The 23,109-nt window shown below is 46.6% G+C and overlaps 1 protein-coding gene across 2 annotated transcripts in view; it reads left to right on the top strand.

The window, feature by feature from the left end:
• The window catches only part of Etv6 (ETS variant transcription factor 6), a 234,570-nt gene that overhangs the window by 178,687 nt on the left and 32,774 nt on the right, over nt 1-23,109 (top strand). For both annotated transcript variants that reach the window (XM_032905549.1, XM_032905548.1), the window contains exons 3-4: nt 9,089-9,253; nt 20,062-20,196. In XM_032905549.1, the coding sequence (XP_032761440.1) occupies nt 9,089-9,253; nt 20,062-20,196 (300 nt within the window). The remainder of the gene's footprint in view (nt 1-9,088; nt 9,254-20,061; nt 20,197-23,109) is intronic.

The following is a 23,109-nucleotide window of genomic DNA, read 5'->3' as shown; positions in this document are numbered from 1 at the left end:
CCCCTCCTTCTCTCCCAACTCCTCCAAGATCCATCCTTTCCCGACATAGCTTCCAGTTCTCTAGGCTCATTGTAATGTTGGGTAAGTCCCTCAACCCCTCTTCATAGCTTCAGTTTCTTCTGTAAATACAGATGTGTCCAGTGTAGCTTCACAGAGCAGTTGCTGAGAGGACAGGAACATGGGAGCATTAGGTGATGTACTTAACCTTAGAGGTTTGAAGGAACCCAACTCGCCAGACCTAGGAGGAGCATCCAATGGTAGTGGTTCCTGGGCAGGAAGACGGTTGTTGTGTGACTTTAACTGGGAAGACTGAATGCAAACACCTCTATGTTAGATTGGGGGTTGATCACAGACTGTAATACTCTACCAGAGTCCAGTTTGGTGAACAAATGAGTTTGGGGATATTATACGTGTATGGATCTCTTAATTTCATTTCCACTGCAGTATTAATATACCCTGACCAAAAAGCACCATGGGGTAAGAAAACATTTATTTTATTCACAAATCCAAATTATAATCCATCATTTTGGGTAATTCAGAGCAGGAACTCGAGTAGCCAGTCAAGCTATAGTCAAGGCCAAAGAAAAAATAAACACACCCTTGTTTGCTTGCCCTTGACTAGCATTCCCCTCTCTTATGCTGGTCAGAACTCTCTGCCTAGGGAATGGTGCTGCCCACAGTGACTGGGTCTTTCTACCTCAACAATCAAGACAACTCCCTATAGATAAACCCACAAACCAACCTGGATCTACATAATTCCTAATGAAGACTCTTTTTTAGGTTATTTTGTATTATGTAAAGTTGGCATTTAATACAAACCAGGACAAAGAATAATAGTTACTTATAGGATCAGGGAGACTCTACATCATAGAAGAACCCACCACAGGTTCACTGATAACGTACCAGAGCTGCAGTCATAGAGCTCAGTATATGACTTATAGGCAGTTCAACTGCTTAGGGATCTTTTTCCTCTCCAGTAATTTAGTGCTTCTATTACTTGCAATGGACCTGAGTTCTTGTTCATTTCAGGAACTTCCTGAAACTGTGTTGTTTACTTCCTGAAGCTCATGGGCTTCCCCCTTCACTTCTGGAAAGAATATTTTAACTCAGAAAAAGTTGTAACATAATAGGGTAGCCAGCACAGAAATGGGTCATCTTGCAGTAGGATCTTCAGTTATATGCAAGGGCCTTAGTGAAGGTGAACCTCTGTGTTCTAGTGCTATGTAAACATCACTGAGAAGTCACACACACACCATTACATGCATGTACATTTTACTCTTAGCACATGTACCTAATAATAACTGGAAGTTTTATCTGTCCAAAGATAGAAGCGACAAAAAGAGGCTCTGTCCTTTGACTCAAGTCTGACAGAAATTGGCTGGCAAGGTAGAAGTGATGGGGACTTCTGCTGAGGATGGAAACATGAACTTAGGTTCAAGGAAATAAGACAGACTAGAGGTATTTTCCTGACATGATTAGAAACACTTGAACTTCAGAGGGAAACTCCCTACGATCCCCTGAACCAAAACAACTCAGGAAAGTTGTGGGGTGTGCTCTCAAAAGTGAGACTCTGACTTAGCAATTGCACATGGCTAGCAGGAAGTAAAGAAGATGGGAAAAGAACAGCCCAAATCATCAGATACAGCTGTGTGGGGACAGCCCCTAATGAGCTCACATACACATCACATACGGCTCAGGCAAGCCATGAACTTCTGGCTTTTCAATCTTCACGTCCTACATACGGGATCTCAGGATTGGACCACCTCTGCCAGCTTCTAAACTTTTACAGAACATTGCATGTTGTGTAAATGTAATGATTCCAGTGGAGCATGTTAGTCCATGTCTGTTATCCTAGCTGCTCGGGAGGCTGAAGCAGGAGGATCTAGAGTTCAAAACCAGCCTGGGCAACTTAGTAAGACTATAACCTATCCCTGAGAATGATATTTAATACAAAAAGAAAAAGAAACAGTGAGTGTCACCTATAATTCTACTACAGAGTGGCAATTGCTATTAATATTTTCCTATTTTATAAAGCATCTGTGTGTTATTCGAGAGTCTGTGAGTACACACACTATTTTGGTTTTCAATAGGAATGTGTAATCTTTCTGAGTACTGTTATCGATGGCATCACTTTATCACAGATGTTGTCAGTAAATGACTGCTCTCTTTTTAATGTTCTGTTTTCTACTATTAAAAATAACACTTGATATTAAAAAAAAACTAACATCTTTGTGCATGAATTTTTTTCCACATTCAAAGCTATTTCTCTAAGGTAGATTCTCAGAAGTTGACATTCACCAAGCTCTTAAAATACCACCAAATTGTGTGCCAGCATGGTGTGCCAGCTTCTCCTCCACAATCTCGTACGAGCCTAATGAGCTCCAACTTTTGAAAAGCTGTGTCGTGGGTAATAAAACAAGTTTCTGAAAAGAAAAACAATAAAGAAGAAACGTCTTAGGTCTGGAATATTAAGACAAGGTGAGCTGCAGATAACTTCAGACAGCAATGGACGAAGTTGGGGATGCTTTAGGGAAAAACCTGTTATTGGCCTGCTACAGCTTACACGGGGGTAACATCAGCACAGGCAAAGGGAAAACAGTACTGTTAGCCTCTGACCCTTCCTTCTCATCCATCAAGGAGATTGACCATCAGGCAGAGCGCTCAAGATGGGTAGACGCGTTGGGAGAGCAAAGCAGAGTTCTGTGTAGCCCAGACTCAAGTCAAGCTAGAGAACTGTGCAGAAAGATTAGGCTTCCCAGCAGTGTTCACTGGGGGCAGTGGGAAGAGGAAGAGGTACGAGCTGTGTTGATCTGATGTGAGGAGTAGACAGGGAGGAAAAGTGTGTTCACAAACCAAAGCAGCGAGGCTGCGTGGCACCCCGAGTGCTGTTCAGGGCAGACTTTCAGACCTGTGTGTGTGAACACAGAGAAGCAAGTTCTCCCACGGGGCCAGACACCCGTCCCTCTCTATCCCCAGTAAAGGTGCTGAAAGTTTTGTACTTGCTCTATTTCTGAGCTTTGGGAAAGCATTCCATCTTATTGATAAGTGTGTAGATGGGTCGATCTCTAAGAAGCTCATTGGAGGGGCCTAGCGTGTCACCAGCTGCCTGCATCTCAGGCCTCACCTGGCCGGTGCTTTCACTGACCCATGGGGACGATGGGTGAATGCCCATCAAAGCTCTGGAAAGAGATCCGTATCTGGGTAGCTTGCAGCACAGCACGCAAGAGTAGTGAACTTGACTGTTGGTTGACACCCATTCTCACAGTGGGACTGATTATCCCTAACACCCGGTTTGTATGTGTAGACAAAGGTGTCGCCATTAATGTGACCATAGAACACAGGGGCGGATTCTTAGGGAATGCTTACTCTGCACCATATACGGGTCTTTCGTGTTACTAAAATTAGTAAACATTTCATTTGTGACTCTGGTGCTTTGCAGTTGGAAATTTTTCAGTGTATTTCGGTCAGGCCAAATAGAGACACAGAGAGGCTAAGTAGCTTACTTGTACAAGGTACACAGGTAGAAAATAGACGTTCCACCTTGGTGCTCAGAGCTACATCATCACACCGTGAAACTGGTATTAAGTTGTTAATGTAGCTTTCTGTTCTACCAAAGGACCAAGTATCCACATAGAGAGAGGCAGGTGTGTGATATTGTGAGCCTCGGTTGTATTAGATCGCTTGGTTCTTGTGTTGACTCCTCCATTTTCTGGCTGTGTGACTTCATCCAAATAGCCACTGAACTTCTCTGTGCCTCGCTGACCATTATTGTCTTAAGGGGTTAAGGGAATTATGGGAATGGCATCTATACAGCGTCTCCTGACCTGCGGTAAGTGCTTGCATTTGCTGTTATTTTTAATCTACTTGAGAATTACTGTGGCAGACGTGAGTAGTGGGACTGGAGTGAGACAACACAAGCACTACATGTGCCAGTTCTGTGGCCTGTAATGGCCTCACCTGTTAAAGCAAGAACCACAGTCATCATTGGTTTAAGTGTTCACTACCTGTCGCCCCGTTGTCATTGAACTGTATCATCCAGGCAGGAAAGACTCGAGTCACAGGCCTGTGCTGTCTGAGGGACACAGATGTGTAGAGCTCTGAAAACTGTAGTTCTGGGCTGCTTGTTCTAAGACACAATGATCAAGCAGTCAAGGAATTAGTCACTGGACGTGACTGGGTCAAGGGTCATAAGGTTGCTGTCATTGAGTCAAGAGATAAGATCACATGGATCCCTGGTGTAGGTTGACCAGGCGTGGTATGGTTAATTTTTCCAGGCTTTGGTTTCCTAATCAGTCATGGGGACCAGGGCTGAGTCAGAACATCTCTGTGGCATCTGCCTCTCACATTCTGGACTCTGCCTTCCAGAGTCTGTGGTCCAGAGCAAATTCCTGTGAATACAAAGAGTTTGACATAAAAGGATATTTGACATAAAAGGGCAAAAGCGGTGAAGGGCTTTGAGCTGGGAGCTGGGGCTTGGCTCAGCAGGAGAGCGCTTGCTGAACGTGTACGAGGCCATGGGTTCCAGTGCACACAGCGCACGCACGCGCGTGCACACACACACACACACACACACACACAAGGAATTGAGCATAATAATGCTCAAACAGTGTCTGCCAACTCTGATCCCTCCACTTCCTCATCTGTTAAACTGAAGTGAGAACCCAGCCAACTGCAGGGCTCCTGTGAGTTCGAAGAGTTAACGCAGGAGAAGCAGTAAGGACTTTTCTAAGGGGCAGGCTGTTAGGTTTAGCATGGCCATGACTGCCTGACACCTTGGCAAAGAATGAGAACATGACACTAATCTCCCTTCCGTGACTCAGAAGAGCCTTCGAGAAGGTACAGAATCTTAGGGTCGCGCTCACAAATGTGGAGTTGTTTTGTAGAAAAAGTAGATCGCTGTCCTGGATGTCTGTATCGTTTGGTGTTTGAGGTTCAAACTCAGTGGTGCGTGCTGGCTGCAGGAAACCGTGCAGGGACTCATTGATCACATACTCTGAGCCCCATGTTTTACAGACGGAGCCATGGAGCCACAGAGAAATGAAGTGGGCTGCCTAGAACCCTACGCTCATTAGTAGCATATGTAGGAAGGAAATCCCGGCCCCGCATTCCCGGTTAGCTTTCATCATTCGTTTAAGCGTAACTCAGAAAGAAAGTTGGGCATGAGGTCAGGATACCCTGATGACTGTGGTAGCTGATTTTGAACATGGAATTGAAAAAAATCATGAGAATTTAAGAGTCTGAATACACCACTGAAGGGTATATGTGAGCCTGTGAACTTGACTGGACCTATTTAGGAAAGAAGGGAGTGGGAGTCTTAGTGATTTTCCCATTCATAGCAATTCAGTTTCTCCATCCAGAATTCTTGCCATAATGAATGCTGGTCATAGTTAAATGATTCTCATGGCACATTGGTATACAAAGGGTAATATCATAAGGGGCTCTCTCTCTCCCCCTCCTTCTCCTTCCCTTCCTCTTTTCCCGTCCCTTTCTCCTTCCTAATCATTGACATATTATATTCTTTCTTTGTTGAGTCAAATTGCCAGAACTGACTGTGAAACAAATCCTACACACCCCTCCCTTCTCAGGCAGCCTTGGACCCACCCACAGCTGGGACTTGGGCAGAGAGTCAAGAGCAGGAGTCGTTGAGCAGCCTGTGAAAACAGCGCTTTCTTCCCAGACACATTCAAAGTATCGTCCCACCTGCCCCTCCCTCCTCTTCCTAGCCATAAATCTGTCTCCCTGAGATCTGCAGATTTTTTTTTCCCTCTATCTTCAATCTGCTGATAACTTGCCTGGGCCAAGGATCTCAGTGTTGGGTGGGAAGGAGTCGATTTCCTCCGTCTTTTTGAAAGCCAGCCTTAATTCCGAGTGTGGATGGAAAGTGCCTGGGTAAGAAAACAGAATCTGGAGTCAGATTGCTTGGATTCAGGTCTCAGCTGTACTTGTTGCTCTCACCATACAAGCATGGGGTGCATCCCTTGGAAGCTTCAGGTCTTCTAGCTTGCACCTCCATCTCAAACGTTATACAAGCGTGCAGTTAAATGACCTGATGCTTCTGAAATGCTTTGAACAGCACTAGGTGCAGAGCAGTGCTTCATAAATGACTGTTCGGTCAATTAAACTGTCTCCCTCACATCAGAGTCACCTCCAGGTACCAGCTCTCTCCCATTGGATACTTCAACATAGGGGCTTTAAGGGCCCTTGCAGGGAGTCGGCTCTCTCTCTCTTTTTTTTCTCAGTTAAAATTCCAAAGCACATGCTATGTATGTCCCAGCCTTTTTATACCGTTGAATTAAAAAAGAAATAGCGAAAGAGATTTGCCACGTGGCACCACAATGTAGCAAACCTCTCTCTGGCTTAGCGAGCTGTCCACCTTCTCCATATGCTAATGGAAGCGCAGTCAAGCTGGTCGATTGACTGGGTGTCCTGGGGCAGGTAGCTTGCACCGTCAGGGTCACCGTTGTTGATCTGCCTAGTGCTGTCTGTAACCTGCAGTCCAGCTAGCCCTGCACGTGCCCAGATCCTCCTTGTGGGCTCCTGGTAAGGGGGTTTCCACAGTGCTATGGCCTTGGTTGCTTCAAGGCTGAGCTGTGGGAGAGATTAATGGGAAGTGAGAAGAGAAACTGTTATTCTTACCCAGCAGTGTTGTTGGGAGTGTGTGACTCTTCTTGTATTTAGGGAAAAGATTACTCATGAGGATTTTTTTTCTTCCATCGAACATAAAGGACCTCAAATTACTGCTTGTGTCCCCCGCCCCCTTCTCACCCACCTCTCTGTTTTAGTTTGTCCTCCGTAGAAACGTCAGCGTTTAACTTTCATTTCCCCTCCGAGGCAGGCTTCAGTTCTGTATTTACTTTGACACCTCCACAAGCTGCCCCAGACCATTTCCCTGCGTCTCTCAAGCCCTCTGCTCAAGCCCTCTCTCTGGCACTAGGTGCTTTCCTGTGGCCAGCCTGATTGGAACCTCCACCCATCACTGATAGAATTATCCTCCCACTTACCCAGTAACATCTTAAATCACACATTGCTGTGCTGTTCTCGTTCCAAGTGGACACCGTCGAGAGTAGAAGGTTTCCCCAAGATAGCCTGCCTCCATTTGCACCCCACTAGGAACCGGTAGACACTTTCTAGGTCCGTGAACCATTTTGAATGGGCATTGCCTTCTGCCCAGTCAAGACCCAAACTTAGAACCTCGAATCCTTTAGTGGTCCTGTTCCCTTGTGGTCAAATGCTACAGTCCCCATAATCCTACCTGTTTGATTATGTGTGGGGGAAAAAATGGCATTACATTTAAAACCCACGACAACACACTCAAGTGCTTGGGGTTGGATTGGCTTGGTTGGTTTTGGTTTCATGGTAGTGAGGATTGAACTTTGGGCCTCAGGCACGCTACCACTGAGCAGTATCGCCAGGCCCCTTTTGACTTGAGACGAGGTCCCACTAGGTTGCCAGGCTGGCCTTGAACTCACTGCGAAGCCCAGGCAGCCCATGACCTTGCATCACTGTTGAAGCAGCTGTGTTACTAGGCCCAGCCAATTAAATGGTTTCAAGGAATCTTCCATGGACTTAGAAGAGTCTGACTTCTGCCCTTCAAAACCGTTTTCTGTGCAGGAGTCTCTTAGAAGCTCAGCGGTCTTGCTCAGAGCCTGGCATGCTCTCCCTGGGATCTGAGCCAGTTGTTCCCCCTCTCAGCAGCCTGTCCCGGGAACCATACAGTTCAAAAAGCAGTTTCTTCCAGGGTTGAGCTGAGGAGCACATTCAAAAGACATGCACCACATCTCCTCCGAAGTTCAAGTAGTTCACCTTGAGAGACCAAAGCCCCAGTGTGCAAACACTGGTCCCACCGAGCTCTCTCTGAACTCTTGATTCTGTGACTTTGGAGGATGAAGCCCCCGACAGACTCTTCACTGTCAGGATTCAAATTGTAAATAATTATCAAAGACTGCCCACCACCGAAGAGCTTTTGCTCATAACTACGTGCTACAACTTGTAATGACACCAAGCATACTGGAAATGACTTGTAAAAGTATTACTAACTTACTGACAGACAAACCAGGAATACATTAATATATCAATTAATAAATTAATTAATTAATTAATTAAGGTATATTTTTCAAAAGATATATGTGAGCAACAATAGTGTTGTGTATGCTTCTACAAACCTCTCCAATGCCCAGGTTAATAGAAGATGCCTGGATTCCCATCCCCATTTCTGTACCCAGCCTGTTGTGATATCACAGGTCTGTAGCTTCTAGAACATTCCACATGTGCTCGTGGAAGAGTAAGGGTGAAAGAAAAAACAATGTTAATATCGTTGTGAAAGAGTTTTTTGCTGTAGATAATGGGCAAAGGCCTTGGGAACTCTCTGGGTTCCCATGATCACCCTTTGAGAACTATTGTTCTAATCGCTTGAAGGATGTATCAGAAGTGCCCACAGCAGAAAAGTCAAACATACAGACTCCCTGCCTCGTAGAGAGCCAAGCTGAGCCACCCTGTGGTAGCCTTGGTAGTCTGTGTGACCCACTTTGAGTCCATCTGCAAGACAAGGCCTCGTGTTTGTCAGAGGCTAGCCTGCCACTTCCCAGAGGCCGAGTAAATGACTCTTCCTGGAAGAAGTTTCAGGATGCTTCATCCTTTGGCAGCTATCGGAGGCGGGATGGGTGTCAAGGTCAGCACTGGAACACTCCCATTTCAAAGGACTCTGCCACAGTCAACATCAGCCCTGACTCTAAGGTCTCCAGCTAAATGGTCTGAGATTTGTCAGGATTCCAGGCCTCCTTGGGTACCCCACCACCACCACTTTAAAGCCAACAGGAAAGTAATACAGCCTCAGGGCAAGGCTCTAAGACCTGTCCCTGAAACAGTGGAAAGGGGGTTCCCCTCATTTTACCTCTAAGTAAAAAGTTAATGCAACACCACTCTTAAGCACTCCACACTGAAGTACTTACAAACCTGGGCCTTGGAACTCAACCCAAGGGCTCTTGAGACAGAGAGTCTCCATTCTGTTAATTATTCTGAGACCTTTCCCCCTTTGTCCCAACTGTGTGGCTGACAAGATCTTTTCTCTCTGCCCCGTGTTGTCCAACAGGTTTGCAGCCCATTTACTGGAGCCGAGATGACGTAGCCCAGTGGCTCAAATGGGCAGAAAATGAGTTTTCCTTAAGGCCCATCGAAAGCAACACGTTCGAAATGAATGGCAAGGCCCTGCTGCTGCTGACCAAAGAGGATTTCCGCTACCGATCTCCTCATTCAGGTGAGAGAGTCTGGTTCCCAGCAAAGAATATATCTGATCTATCCCAGATTCACCATAACCTGTGAGCCCCTCCACAGAAGTTCTCATGGGAACAAACACTGACATTATAAGGAAGGGAAAGTCTACTGGCACTGGCCGGTGTGTGGGAAAGACGAGGTCTCCAGACTGAAGAGACTGTTAGAAGTCACTCACCTGCGCCCAGATGCTGGAACTTTAAGGGGTCTAGTGACCAATCAAATAACAAACGACAGCAATCCAGTCATCGAATAAGAAAGAAAAGAGTTTGGGCATTGCCAATACCTTGACAGAATCCTTTTATCTAGTCCTTGAGCTGTTAAATAGTTGCCCCATTAAATGGATCCGGAGTGATTAAAATGCAGAGACACACTTGATGACTGGACTCGGAAGGACCGATTAATGAAGGAGAACAGACATGTTTGCCTTCATATTCACTCTTATGTAGAGTTATTGCACACCTAGCATTCAGGTAGAATAGATTAATGGTTCCATTATTTTATGGGAACAAAATCACTCAAGTCACTATCAACTTAATTCACAGTATGCTCGATACACCTGTTTAAAAATAAAAAGAAACTCACTTTCCAGGTTCCTTTAGTGCACTTAAAATTCGTTGGTAAACTAGGCATCGTGGTATACACTGTAATCCTTGCACTTAGAAGCCTGAAACAGGGGGATCATGAGTAGTTCACTGAACTATATCTTGAGACCCTTTCTCCAAGACAAAGTGCGGGCGTGTGTGTGTGTGTGTGTGTGTGTGTGTGTGTGTGTGTGTGTGTGTGTGTGTCCATGTAATTTCCTAGATGTACTGGAAATCGTGGTCTTTTGATGTTCCAGGGTGATTTTGTATATCATTTCTATACTTTCCAACTTACCAGTGTCCTTATCTTTAGAAATACACTTTTCTTAACATTTGTCCAGTCTAGAAAAGTCTCATTTCAAAGTGGAACTGAAAATTACCTGCCTGCAGCTCCTCAGACCAACCGTCTAAATAGAAGGTGGCTTGCTAATGGTAGAGGCAGAGAATCCTAGAATACAAATCACAGAGGGCAGTTTGCCAGAAATTTCAAGGCTACTGCATGGCCTTGACCAAAGACACACACACGTGGCTCTTTCTTATCTTGCTGTGTCTTTGAACAAGGAGTGGAAAGTGTTAGAGAGATGCTTAGGGAAGTCACTCGTGGGAAAATTGTTGGCTCTCCGGCTGATATATGAAGGTAGTGCCGGCAGCTGGTCCGTCTGTCGTGTGGAGAGATGTGTAATAGTGCACAGTGTGGTTGATGCTTTCCTTAATAAACTGCATGTCCCTTAATCGTATTTCTGTTTTCTCACGAGCTTATGGCTTATCTTCCTGTATAGTCTGCATTCAGCGGAAAGTAATTATCCTGTTATATGTGTCTTCTGATTTGTTCTCAAATACAACATTAGCATATTTCTACAAACTGCCCCACTTTCTCAGGATCTCTGTTTTTAAGTCATAAATATGAACCTAACTCCATTTACTTGTTTTTAAGTGAAAGAATGTTCTTTGTTTCCATGATTTTAAAATTCAGATAGTGGGATCTTGTGACTTCATGTTCTCCTTCCACAATGTGGTCCAGTTATCAGCACAAATATGTAAAATATGTATGCTGGGAAGTGTGTGTGTGTGTGTGTGTGTGTGTGTGTGTGTGTGTGTGTGTTGGGGAGGTGGAGGGGTTTAAAGATGGAGCCCAGTTAAGTGAGGTAGATCACTGAAGTGGATTACCTCTCCCCTATAGTAAATGGAAATTTTTAAATTCAGTTTAGCTACCAAAATAGATTGACTAGAACTAGAACCAAGCAAAGTTCAGAGTCCACACTGTCCCATCACAACAATGGGCACTTGGGAGCCGCCCCACACACCGGGCCTGGGACCATGCTGTTTGCACTACTGAATTCTCAGTGGAACTCCAAAGGTGAGCTGCAGGCTCCATTTTTTAATTAATTAATTTATTTATTTATTCACTTTACAACCCAATTATCAGCCCTCCTTTCTTCCCAGTATCCCCCTCACACAAGTCCCCCTCCCATTCCATATTCTCATCTTTTGAGAAGGGGAAATTCCCCTCTGGGTGTCTTCTCCCCCTTTGAGTGTCACACCCCCCCCACTAACACACACACACAGACACACACACAGGGGTTGGGGGGAGCACACAAGCCAGCAGGACTAGGTAAATCCTCTCCCACTGAAGCCAGACAAGATCCCATTTAGGGATACAAGATCCACAGGTTCAGGGACAGCCCATGCTGAGTTGTTGGAGGACCCACATGAAGACCAAGCTGCACATCTGCTGCATAGGTGCAGGGGCCCAGGTCCAGCCCGTGCTTGCTCTTTGGTTGGTGATTCAGTCTCTGTGAGCCCCCGAGGGTCCAGGCCAGTTGATTCTGTTGGTCTTCCTGTGGAGTCCCTGTCCTCTTCGGGTCACTCAATCCTTCTCCCAACTCTTCCACAAGACTCTCCGAGCTCTGTCTAATGTCTGGCTGTGGGTCTCTGCATCTCTTTCCATTGGCTGCTGGGTAGAGGCAGGCTCCATTCTTAAACCATCCACAGGCAGAAAGGACCCAGCAAAGGGAATTTCCTGACAAGCCTACAACTTTTGCCTCCCTCCCACACCAGGCTTTTACTTATTTTATTTTCTCTCTCTTATAATTGGTCAAAAGGAAACCAAAACTTCTGAGTCAAAAAGAAATAGAGGCGAGAAGTGTTGGCAAACTGGGGAGTGTGTTACTGGAGATGATAGTCTGCATGTCAAAGAGTATGAGCGTAGCAAGTCGTCACCTACAAAGTGCACACCTCACCGGTGTCAAGGTTCCACGGTCAACCCACTAACCCAGAGAAAGAGCAGGCTAAGGGGAGACTCTCAAGTAGCAGATGGCATTTACGCAGTGGCCCTCCGGTCCCAGCCTTGTGAGCCCTAGCAGCCATACGATGAGAGCTTCAGAGCTAATCATAGCCTTTCACCAGTAACTCCATTCCTAAGAAAATATTCCAAGGAAATTATCCCATAGTGGACAAAGAAAATGTGCTTAGTGAGTCTATTTATAACAGTAGAAACTGGAAATAGCCCAACCACCCCCCGATATGAAACTAGCTAGACAACCTTAGAGATGGTCAGCATAACGGGGTACCCCACAGCTCAGCACCTAACTTCATTTGTTCCTTTGTTTATCATTTCTCCATCGTGTCATTCAGTGCCTTGCATACCCCCTTCAGGGTCTGAAGAGGATGCGAGATGGAGGATGGGCAGTCTGACTAGAGCCTTGGAACAGTGGAAATGATTAGAACCAAGGCAGGGCCAACAGAGGGAAGGGACAATCCCAAGAGTAAAGTGGACAGAGCCCCCAGGCTTGGTGGCTGATCAGTGTTAGATGAAAGGGAGGGAAGATGTGAGATGGACCCCAAATTCCCAACCTGATTGAGATGACGGCATTTACTGAACTAGAGAACCCCTTCGGTTTGCAAAGATTTCTGCATTAGACACTTGGTCTGTGAATCAGTCAAGAGGTTGTGGTCCCAGGAGTCAGAAGGCATCGTGACTGGAACTGATCAGGCCAAAGACAAGCAGAGTCTTGGGAACAGATGCAGTTGTCCAAGAGGAACTGGTGGGGATGCTGGGAAACTCAGTGTTCCAGAAGGAAGAGCGGGAAGGTGGGAAGAGAGCCAGAGGAGCAATCTTGTCAGCCAGGAAGCATCCTAGAAGGGAGGGGACAAGTTCAGATTCCTGGCAGCAAAGGCTGCTAAGGTGGCACTGCTCCCTAAGGTCCAAGGCTGCCCTTTGATTTAACACCAGGGAGGTGACCTCAGCAAGAGCAGTTTAGGGAAGGCTTCAGAGGGGGAAAGCAAAATGAAGTAGAGATGACAGAATCGACAGCTCCTGGGGGTGGTTGGCTGTCAGATGAGGGAGAGATGGCTCCTGACCTGGAAGGGAAGATAAGAACCGAGGGATGAGGGAGGAGTACAGGGACCCTGAAGCTGCTTATATAGTAATGGACAGAAACCAAAGGTTTTGAGATGAGACTGCATGGAGGGAAGGGTTGTAGAGAAGCCCAACTATAAACTGGAAATTTCTATATGAAATTATGTCCGTGGAAGGAAAACAAACTTCCACACACAAAAGTGACATTACTGAAACTGTGTGTGGGCTATTTAATGCAAAAGTACTGAAGCTGAGAGAGGATGACTTGTCCGTGAATGGAAGTCGTGCCCACACGAAATGCCATCCATTCAGCACGTGTTCTGTGAGACCAGCGTTAGGCACCGTCTCCTTTGTCTTGCCAGCTCTGGGGCACTATTGACATTCTGCACAAAAGCAAGCTGAACTATTAGCGCCTTAAACTAAGAATCCTAGGAATCAGAAGGGGTGAGGTAATCTGCGTTAGCGCAGCAGGCTGACAGCAGAGGGACCAGGCTTCAGACCTGGGCTGGCCTTGCTCTCGAGCCCAAATTCCATGCTCCAAAAGTAAAATGAATCATTTTCAGAACCTGCTCCCCTTCCAGCAGCATCCTTGGGTTCTTGATCTTCAGACACTGACAAAACTAACAGGAAACTCACATGGTATTTTTTCACTTTCTCTTCTGTTTGTTTTAAACAACCACCCCATTCCCCACTGAGAGTTAAACATAATGCCTCACAGGCCAAACTCCAACCGTATTTACCTCAAGCCCACTCCCATCCTCACCCCCACCCACCAATCCCGCCCCAACTTGCTTCCTTTCCGGACAGGGTCGCTGACCGATCCAGACAGATCTTGAGTTAGCATCCTTTAACTCAGCCTTCTGAGTAGTTGAGATTTGCAGGCCGGCTTTTAAAAGAAATTCCAAATGAAATGATACAGCGTGGAGCTGGAGAGCTGTCTCTGTGGGTAAGGTGTGCTATAAGCATGGGGATCTGTATTCCCAGGTCTTCAGCGCTCGCTTAAAAAGTTGAGCATGGCTCTGTGTGCCTTTAACCCCAGCAATGAGAGACATCGACTGGAGTGCTAAGAACTCACTTGGCCACCTAGCATAGCCCAAATGGTGAGCACTGGCACACCCTGTCCCAGACAGTAAGGCAGAGGTGATGGAAGACACCTTATGCAGTCAGGTGCACACACCCCCATCACACACACACACACACACACACACACACACACACACACACACACACACACACACAAGCAGACTTTCAGAATCTCAAAATAGGTTGGTTTGCCTGGCTTTCAAAATGCATGTCTAAAGGCGCACGTTGAAGCTGTCTGAGTTTCACCATGTGTATGGACCCAGGATCACATAAGAGTGTTAGGACATAACGCTGAAGGGTACAAACTTTCAGTTTCCAGTGCTCCGGCCACGGAAGAGTGTAAGTGACGCTCCCAACTTCCTAGTGAACCTGCCGTGCAGCACGAGTGTGTCTGGGCCTTGCACACAAGCATTCGTATATGTGCAATATTCGTATATTCGAACCATCTGTTGACTCTGAACGCAGAGACCTGGGTTCCATCGCATACCACTGTAGAGGCACCCGTTAGGGCCCGTCATTCCTTTTCAGAGTCAGAGAGTTGCGAAGTTGGACACACACTTCTATGGCCCCAGCTTTGTTTCCAGTAGGCAAATAGACAATTTATTGCAAGTACATCTGTGTTCCAAAGGTCTCTTCGTCACTGTTCTCTTTACTTCTGTGATGCAGAGCTGAAGGTTTTAACGCAGGCTCACTCAGGAGGGTTAAGAGAGTTGCGGGGAAGAAAGTAAGACGTGCCTGAGAACAAGGGTGTGGGATTCCCAAAGAGAAATCCCCAAAAGCCAGATGTACCCAAGTGCGCACAGACTGTCCAAGGGAGAGTTGCCAGGGTTACATTTTGGATTTGACGACCTGGGCCGGCATGATGGCTCAGTGGGTAAAGACGCTTGCCTCCATGTCTGTGGAGCTGTGTTTGATCCCAGACACACATGGCGGAAGGAGAGAGCCGACTCCCACAAGGTGTCCTCTGAAAACCACATGTGCGCTTTGTTTTATGTCCCTCTCTCCCGGTGTGTCCGGTGCATGCATGTGCACACACACACACACACACACACACACACACACACACACACACATATGTGATAATAATAATTAAGGAAAAGTAAATGAGATTATTAAATTCACACTTGGGAATTTGAGGACTCCACCCACAGAACATGTAAGTGTTAGAGGAGAAGGGCATCAGACGTGGAGAGAGGTCCGGGGCCACCCTCACCTATTTAGGAAGTTGTAGGCAAGGCATGTTTTCGAACACTCTGGAAACTAAGACCAGGGTATAGGAATTTCAAGAAAGCCATATTCCAACTCAACACAACTTTCTACCAGGTTCTAGAGTCATCAAGAAAAACAGTGTTCATATGCCAGGGCCAGCTGCCCATCACAGGACTTACCCCACCAAGGCTGTTTCTTGGCAGGGGAAGGGGAGCAAGGGGACTCCTAGAGAGCAGAAGTTTGGGCCAATCTAAGACATTTCTAGAATCCTCTTTAAGGCCTAACATTCCAAGTTGTCACAGGTTATTGACAGTCCGCACACAGAGAGAGCGTGCACTGTGCACTGCCCCTTCCATAGCACTGAGCGGTCTGTAGCTCTGGGCCACTTCCTCTGTGCAAGCTCCTGACTGTTGAGGGCCCGTGCCTGATCCAGCTGTGCCTCCCTCCACGCATGGGTCAGAGTTAACTTTACCTGACATCGCTAGGATTCAGGCTCCCATAGCTCTCAGCCATCCCCATGCATTTGCATTGCAATCTAAATGAGGCGTCTGGAACAGGGTCCAGGTAAAGAGCTGGCAGAGACTGCTGATGCCGGTCCCTCTTCTTCCTCCTGTGGGAACGCCTCCCTGCACGCCTTCCCTGCTACCTGTTGGATGCAGAGCTAAAGCCTCACGAAGGCAGAGCACACATCAGCAGCATGGGTTTAGCTCGGTGAGGAAAGATGAGGGGTCTGGGCAGAATGGCCGCGGATCATCTTCTTTGCCCGTTTCTCAAGTGGGAATGAAAACCCAGACCTGCTTCCTCGGTTCTCCACCCGAGACCTGAGTGTCCTAGGCCACTTGGTTGATCTCAGGAATCAGAATGGTACTGGAACAGGACCGGTGCCAGCTGAAGCCAGTGCCGAGGGACTCTTACTGTTCAGGCTATGCTGGTCCCATTGTGCGGATCACCTCAAAGGATCCTCCGTGCCCTGCACAGTTCCTGGAGTCTAAATGAGGAAACCTAGGCCTGAAAAAATTGAAGGACATGTTTAAGGAGGAATCAGTCGTACCCCAAAGCATCGATTGTACCCCCAGAGCATCAGCTAGCCATTCCACTACAGAGAAAAGAAAACTCCAGGGACCAAGATGGCTCTACAGGTAAATAAACGCATGAACCATGCAAGCCTGGCGCCCTGAGAGTAAGCCCCTAGAACCCAGGAGAAGGTGCGAGGACGGATCCAACTCTCCAAGGTTATTTACCCTCTACCTGCGCACATGCGCACCTATGCTGTGTCGTGCGCATGCGCACACGCGTGACCGTAAGTAAATTCTTTTAAAGAAATGAGGACTCAGAAAAGAAAGTGGCTTTTTCCTCCCAGCCCTTGTTTTAGGCTTCCTCACCGGCCCAAGGAGGTGTGGGGACACCAGCTCTTTTCCAGGTACTTAGGTGCAGTACCCTCGTTGATCTTTTATGATGAGCGAGAGAGCCTGGTGGTCCAGTCTGCACTTTGTAGAGAAAGCCAGGAACTTGCTCAAGGTGACCTGGTCCCCAGGCTGGCTATGTCTGCAGTCTGTGCCCCTCGCTGAGGGAAAAGCGCTGAACACCCTTCACAGTCACTAAATTTATATTTCCTGGCCTCCCCTTCCAAAATGGATACGCTAATTGCAGACTTTTTTTTTAATAGTGATCATCAAGAACACATTTCTTTAATGTTTGCATCTTCTGTTCCGCATAATGCCAAAATAAAACATTGATCAGATCTCCGCAAGCTCAAACCCAGCATGGCCGTGTAAATTAGGAAGGGTTAGGAAGACATTCCACTAAACGGGAAGAAAAAAAGTGTTGATTAGGGACTTATTTTTGTATGAGATTAAAATGTGAATCATTAAAATAGGACTGTATTTTGGGTTCCGCATTCCCTTCTCGTCGGAGCCGTAGATGGATGGCTCTGAAACCCTGCCCAGCTCCGAATCCTGGCACTCCGGTACAAGCTCTACCTTCCCACGGCATTTCCAAAAGTGTGGTCAGAACTCCTCTGTGACCTCCTGCCCAGTCTTAAGGAAACCCCCTAGAGGCTGGTGCGCTTGTCTTCATTTAACCCTAATCATAAAAGGAGCAGCCAGCTGCACCACAGGCAACCGAAATTCAAAACTGGGGGGACTGAGCAACCAGCAGCTCACTAGGAAAGTTCCTTAGGGGTCGTAGGGTAGGTACTTGGAAGTGGGTAGCCAATCATAGAACTCGATTCCTTACCGGGGGTGGTCGTAGATAGGTTTGTGGGGAGAAACCTCTTGTGAAGTGTTTCTGCAGTCCACGCTCAGTTTGGAAGAAAAAAAAATAGCAACAGCTACAGCCCGAAATACACAGTTAAGTTGTTAATTAAAGTGTCTTTAAAAATGGCTAATACTAGAGACAAAGGCTCACTGTTTGGTGCCGTTGTTGACTGCATCTCCGTGCGAGGCAGGAGGTGGGGAGGGACAGCGAGAGTCCTGTAGTGTTTTTAAAAATTAATCACCCATCCTTAGAATTCCCCCTCAACCCACCCCCTGCATTGTGAACTTGTACCAAAGCCAGAGAGGGGTGGAACGGTTCGTGATGGGTTGGTTAGGTTGGTGGTGGTAGGTTTTTGCTTTTGGTTTTGCTTTTTTTATGCTAATGGCCTACTTGGGTAGACACTTCACACACCAAGTGTACAGCGCCTGCCATGTCCAACTGACAGCACTTCGAGTAACTTTGTGCAGCTTGTGATACCTTGGAGTGAGGCTTAGATGTAGATTTAAAGAAGGAGGGACCCCAGGCTGTACCAGCCCCTTATAGAGAGCGGTCACTGGTTAACAGGTTTGGCCTACACTGCTGACCTCCCAACCCCTAACTCAGGCTTCGTGTAAACTAGAAAGGTATATTCCTCTCCCTAGGAAATTGGTCTTTGCTTGAGATAGGATCTTGCTGTGTAGCCAAAGCTGGTTTCAAATTTCCCATCCTTAGCCTCCTACCACAATATCCAGCTTATGTGAGATAAAAAATTTTTATCAAGACCTTGGCGAGCTATTTTGTACATTTAAAATGTAGCTACCAAAATATGTCATTTTCTTTGAATAATTCTGAAGTACAGGCAGAGAGAGATGTTAAAAGGGTGTTGTCGCTGACATTACGACAGTTTAAATTTCCCCTGACTCTGGGATCATCCCCAATGGCCTCTCTATCATCAAACCACACTTTACTATCACTGTAGCAGTTTAAAAAGTCAGTAACGTGGGGCTGCCTTCAAAACCTCAAGTAGTCGCCGACCCATTGCTTGTAGCGAACTAATCCATGAGTCACCCTCTGGAGGATCTATAGAGTTATCCCATCTGTTGTTTAGATGTTTTTATTTAGACTAACAATGTAAAACAATTTGTATTGTTTAGAGGGGAGAGGACAAGGAAGATGGCTCATTGGATAGAAGTAAGTGTCACACAAGCCTGACATATATAAACCCATATAAAGTAGATGGAGAGAATCAGCTCCACAAAGCTGTCCCCTGACCCACACGGGCATGCACACGCGCGCGCGCACACACACACACACACACACACACACACACACACACACACACACATCGTTTTATCTTAAGTGTATTAAGTGTTTTGCCTGAGTGTGTATGTTTGTACCACATGTGTGCCCGGTACCCACAAAGACAGAAGAGGGCCTCAGCTACCTTAGAACTAGAGTTACAGGTGGTTGTGACCCACAGTGTGGTTGCTGGGAACTGAATCCAGCACCTCTGTAAGAACAACCACTGCTCTTAACCACCGAACCATCTTTCTAGTCCCAAAACTCTTACTTTTTGTTGTTGTTGTTGTTGTTGGTGGTGGTGGTGGTGGTGGTGGTGGTGGTGGTGGTGGTGGTGGTGGTGGTGGTGGTGGTGGTGGTGGTGGTGGTGGTGGTGGTGGTGGTGGTGGTGGAGGAGGAGACAGGATCTCGGGTAGCCTAGGCTCTCCTCAGAACGGTCTTGATCTCCTGATACTCCTGCCTCTACCTCCTGAGGGCTGAGATCACAGGTTTGCAGCACAGTGAACTGTTCTTATTTCTAGCATTTAGAAACAACTTAGTTGAGATCTGATGAACCTGCAGAAAAGCTATATAAAGTATATAATTTGATCAGCTTGGAGATAACTATGTATCCATGAGATCATCACTGTAATAAATGCCATATCCACTGCCTCAAATTTTCCTCATCTTCTTTATTATAATTATTATTAATTTAGTTATGTGTACATTTGTCCCAACATCTACCCACTTAGCAAACTCTTAAGTGCACAGTCCAGCATCAAAACTTGACAGCACCGTCTTTTGACCTCTGCAAACACCCATATGCACACGGTACACACACACATAAATTGAACTTAAACTAAATCTTAAAAGAAGAACTTTTAGCCCCGACATAGAGTCCTGTGAGTAGGTGCTGTGTCCTATCCCTGTCGAGGGTCAACAATCTGTTCTGTTAGTTAACCCTTTTCCTCACAGCTCTGCAGCTCCTTCTTTAGCTGTTAACCAAAGCATCCCATCTCTTTGTCTCTTGTTCCTTTTCTTCTCCAGGCGATGTGCTCTATGAACTCCTTCAGCATATCCTGAAGCAGAGGAAGCCTCGAATTCTCTTCTCACCATTCTTCCACCCTGGGAACTCTATCCACACCAAGCCAGAGGTCCTACTGCATCAGAACCATGAAGAAGGTACTGGAAGACGCTTCTCTTTGCTTGCCTGAGGTTTAGACAAACGGAGGGACTGAATAGTTCGTTTGATAAGCTGTTTTTATTGCCGTAAATTCATTCTTCATTTGGGAAGCATGGCTTGAGTGCCTACAGTGTGCCTTCACTGGGGGAGTTGCTTGACGGAGTAAGGCACAATGCTCTCCTCTCTCTGAAGCTCACCGTCAGCAGTGTAAGCCCTGATTACAACGAGACACACACAAGGGCATGATGGGAGGGGAAATGACACCCAGGTACAGGAAGCAGGTTCAGCTTCATAAAAGGCGAGGTTCTGGAGGAGTCCTTGAAGGTTCTGATAAACAGTAAGAACATTCCAGTTCGGTAGGGTAAAGGCCTTCGAATAGAGAGCAGTAAGGTGACTTAATCGGTGAGTCCATTCATTATACATGTAATCCATATAGAATCAAATAAAGAAAGCTGTGTCAGCCATCTATCACCCTGCTTCAAGAATGACGAGCTTTGCCCTCTGTAGAACTGACCCAGGGTGTTTAGTCTGAATGTGAAGAACCGAGATGCTGTGACTGCGAAGAGAGGTCACGGAGAGCCAGTCACTGATGATCTCTGAGCAAGATGTTCATGAATGCTGGCGGAAGGAGAAAACCCAATCCCGGGGGAAATTAGCGTTGGGTAGGGGCTTTCTCCATCATTCACCAGAGGCCATTTGCTGACGTGAGCTCTAGATCCAGCTTTCTGTCCTGGTTACTGGTGTTCTTGGGACTCACGGGAGCCAGAGAAACATCAAGGCCATGGAGTTCTGGTCAAGTACAGAAGCAGGTGTTGGTTGAATGCAGGGCTATAAAATGTGACTTTGCCACTGAGCAGCTGGGTGTGCGATAGCATTTGGATAGAGCCACATCTCCCAGGGCCAGCAAGTCCTCATCCCCCCCAGTGCAGCAGGCAGCCAGCCTGCAGATGTGCGAGCACTGTGCTGTGTGGGACTTTTCTAAACGTATTTTCCTTAAAGCCAGTCTTAAGGCCCTGTTCCTTGAGAAGTTTGTTGACTTGTGAATCATTCCCAGACACGGGACTTCTCTTTTGCGGCCGGACAATTTAAACGCTTGTGTTTGGTGCTCTCTTAATTAGCACTGTTTGAAAAGAAAGCCTGACTGCAGGTGACCCCAAGGCCCCTGTGTCTCTGAGGCAGTCCCCCGGCATATGACACACAACATAATGCCAGTGTTCTTGGCAGGCTCCCTGATTCTCATCCTCTCCTCTCCTCTCCTCCAGTAACCCTAGTTAAATTTAGCATCTGCCCCATCCCATCAATTTGGGTCTTCTGGCCTTGCTCATTTCCGGCTTGCATAATAGCCAAGAGCCACTCCACAGAAGAGGTGGGCTCACTGAAGCTTGACAGTAAGACAGGCATTTTGTTTATTGGCCTGACTCTATAGACACACAGACTATGGGATGGCTTCCCCCTCCTCCTTTTAAATTTTTATTTTCAATCTGGAATTGCTGTCCCTGTTTTCTTTCTAAATTCGGTTGAAGGCATGTGACTCCTTCCTCCTTGGACCTATTTGATATGGAAGTAGGGGTGTGTGTGTGTGTGTGTGTGTGTGTGTGTGTGTGTGTGTGTGTTATTCTGCTGTTCGGGGATTAATCCTTCATAAAGAAAGCTGGCTGACTCCGAGAGCTTCCCTCAAACCAGGGAAACGGAGGTGTGTCTCCTTGTGCACTCTAATGAGCTGTGCACACATGCGCCGCGATGTCAGCGGTGAGCACAGTCACTACGAGCACAGAGCTGATGAGGCCAAGGTCAAGGGCTTCATAGCCCTGCAGATCAGGTAGATACATTTCAGAGCCAGCTCCTGAGAGTACCAAGTCCATCCACTGAGACCATCTTCGATGCCGGAGGTGATCTGAGAGCCTCATCCCTCCCTTGCTCCTGTTCGGATGCCGTGCCCAGCTCAGACGAGCAGGGCAACACCATCTTTACCAGGTGGTGTCAACAGAAAGAACCTTGTAAGACACAGAGGTGACCGGAGGAAGCTACCTCCTGTCTCATACTTTCTGAATGGTGGCCGGCCTTCCCTACCTTCAGCCTCTTTCGTTCCTTCTCAAAAAATATTAATTAATTAACTAATTAATTAATTCAGCATGCAGTGTCTTGCAGTGTCTCAGGAATTAAAACACTGCTGTTTTTGAAGGCATTAGCTCAGTTAATGGCAGCTGAGGATATGAAGCTGTATGCTAAGATATGGAGAGATCTAACCCGAAAGAAACCTTTCAATTATGTGAAACTCTGCATACCAAATTTTATGCACAGTTAAGGATACACAAAACTCTATTGACCCAAGACTACTTACATTGTTACTGACGTGGCTTGAGTGTGTATTCATGAGTAAAAGCTAAGTGTTTCTTATCACAATTCTTGGGATCAGAAGTGGTTTGCGTTTCAGGTGTTAAAATATTTACATACTACCCGCAAACACACACACGTGATATGTCAGAATGGGACCCAAAACTTAACCATGAAATTCATTTGTTTTATATATATATCTTATATACATGGTCTGGAGATGATTTTTATAGGGTTTTTAAAGTTTTGACCTTCTAGAAATTACCAACCTGCTCATGTTTTAAACGTGACCTGCCAGCCAAGGTCAGATACGGAATTGGACACATGTGATGCCGTGTGGGCACTTGGGATTTCAGACCATACTTCAGAGCCCAGGTCTTGGGTTAGAGATGCTCAGCCCTTGTATGAAGGGCAGGCCAGAAGGAGAAGCGACGAAGCACTGCAGCGTGTGCTTCAGCGAGAGCCCCCTCTGTGGCTGAGCATCCTGACACAGCGAGTCATAGCGGAGACCTAGCACAAGGCTGTGTTCACCCCCATGACCCCACTTCACCGCAGCCACCGGCTTAGCCAATGATCAG

This window comes from Rattus rattus, chromosome 6 (assembly GCF_011064425.1).
Source record: "Rattus rattus isolate New Zealand chromosome 6, Rrattus_CSIRO_v1, whole genome shotgun sequence".
NCBI lineage: Eukaryota > Metazoa > Chordata > Mammalia > Rodentia > Muridae > Rattus > Rattus rattus.
This window is presented reverse-complemented; position numbering and strand designations above follow the sequence as displayed.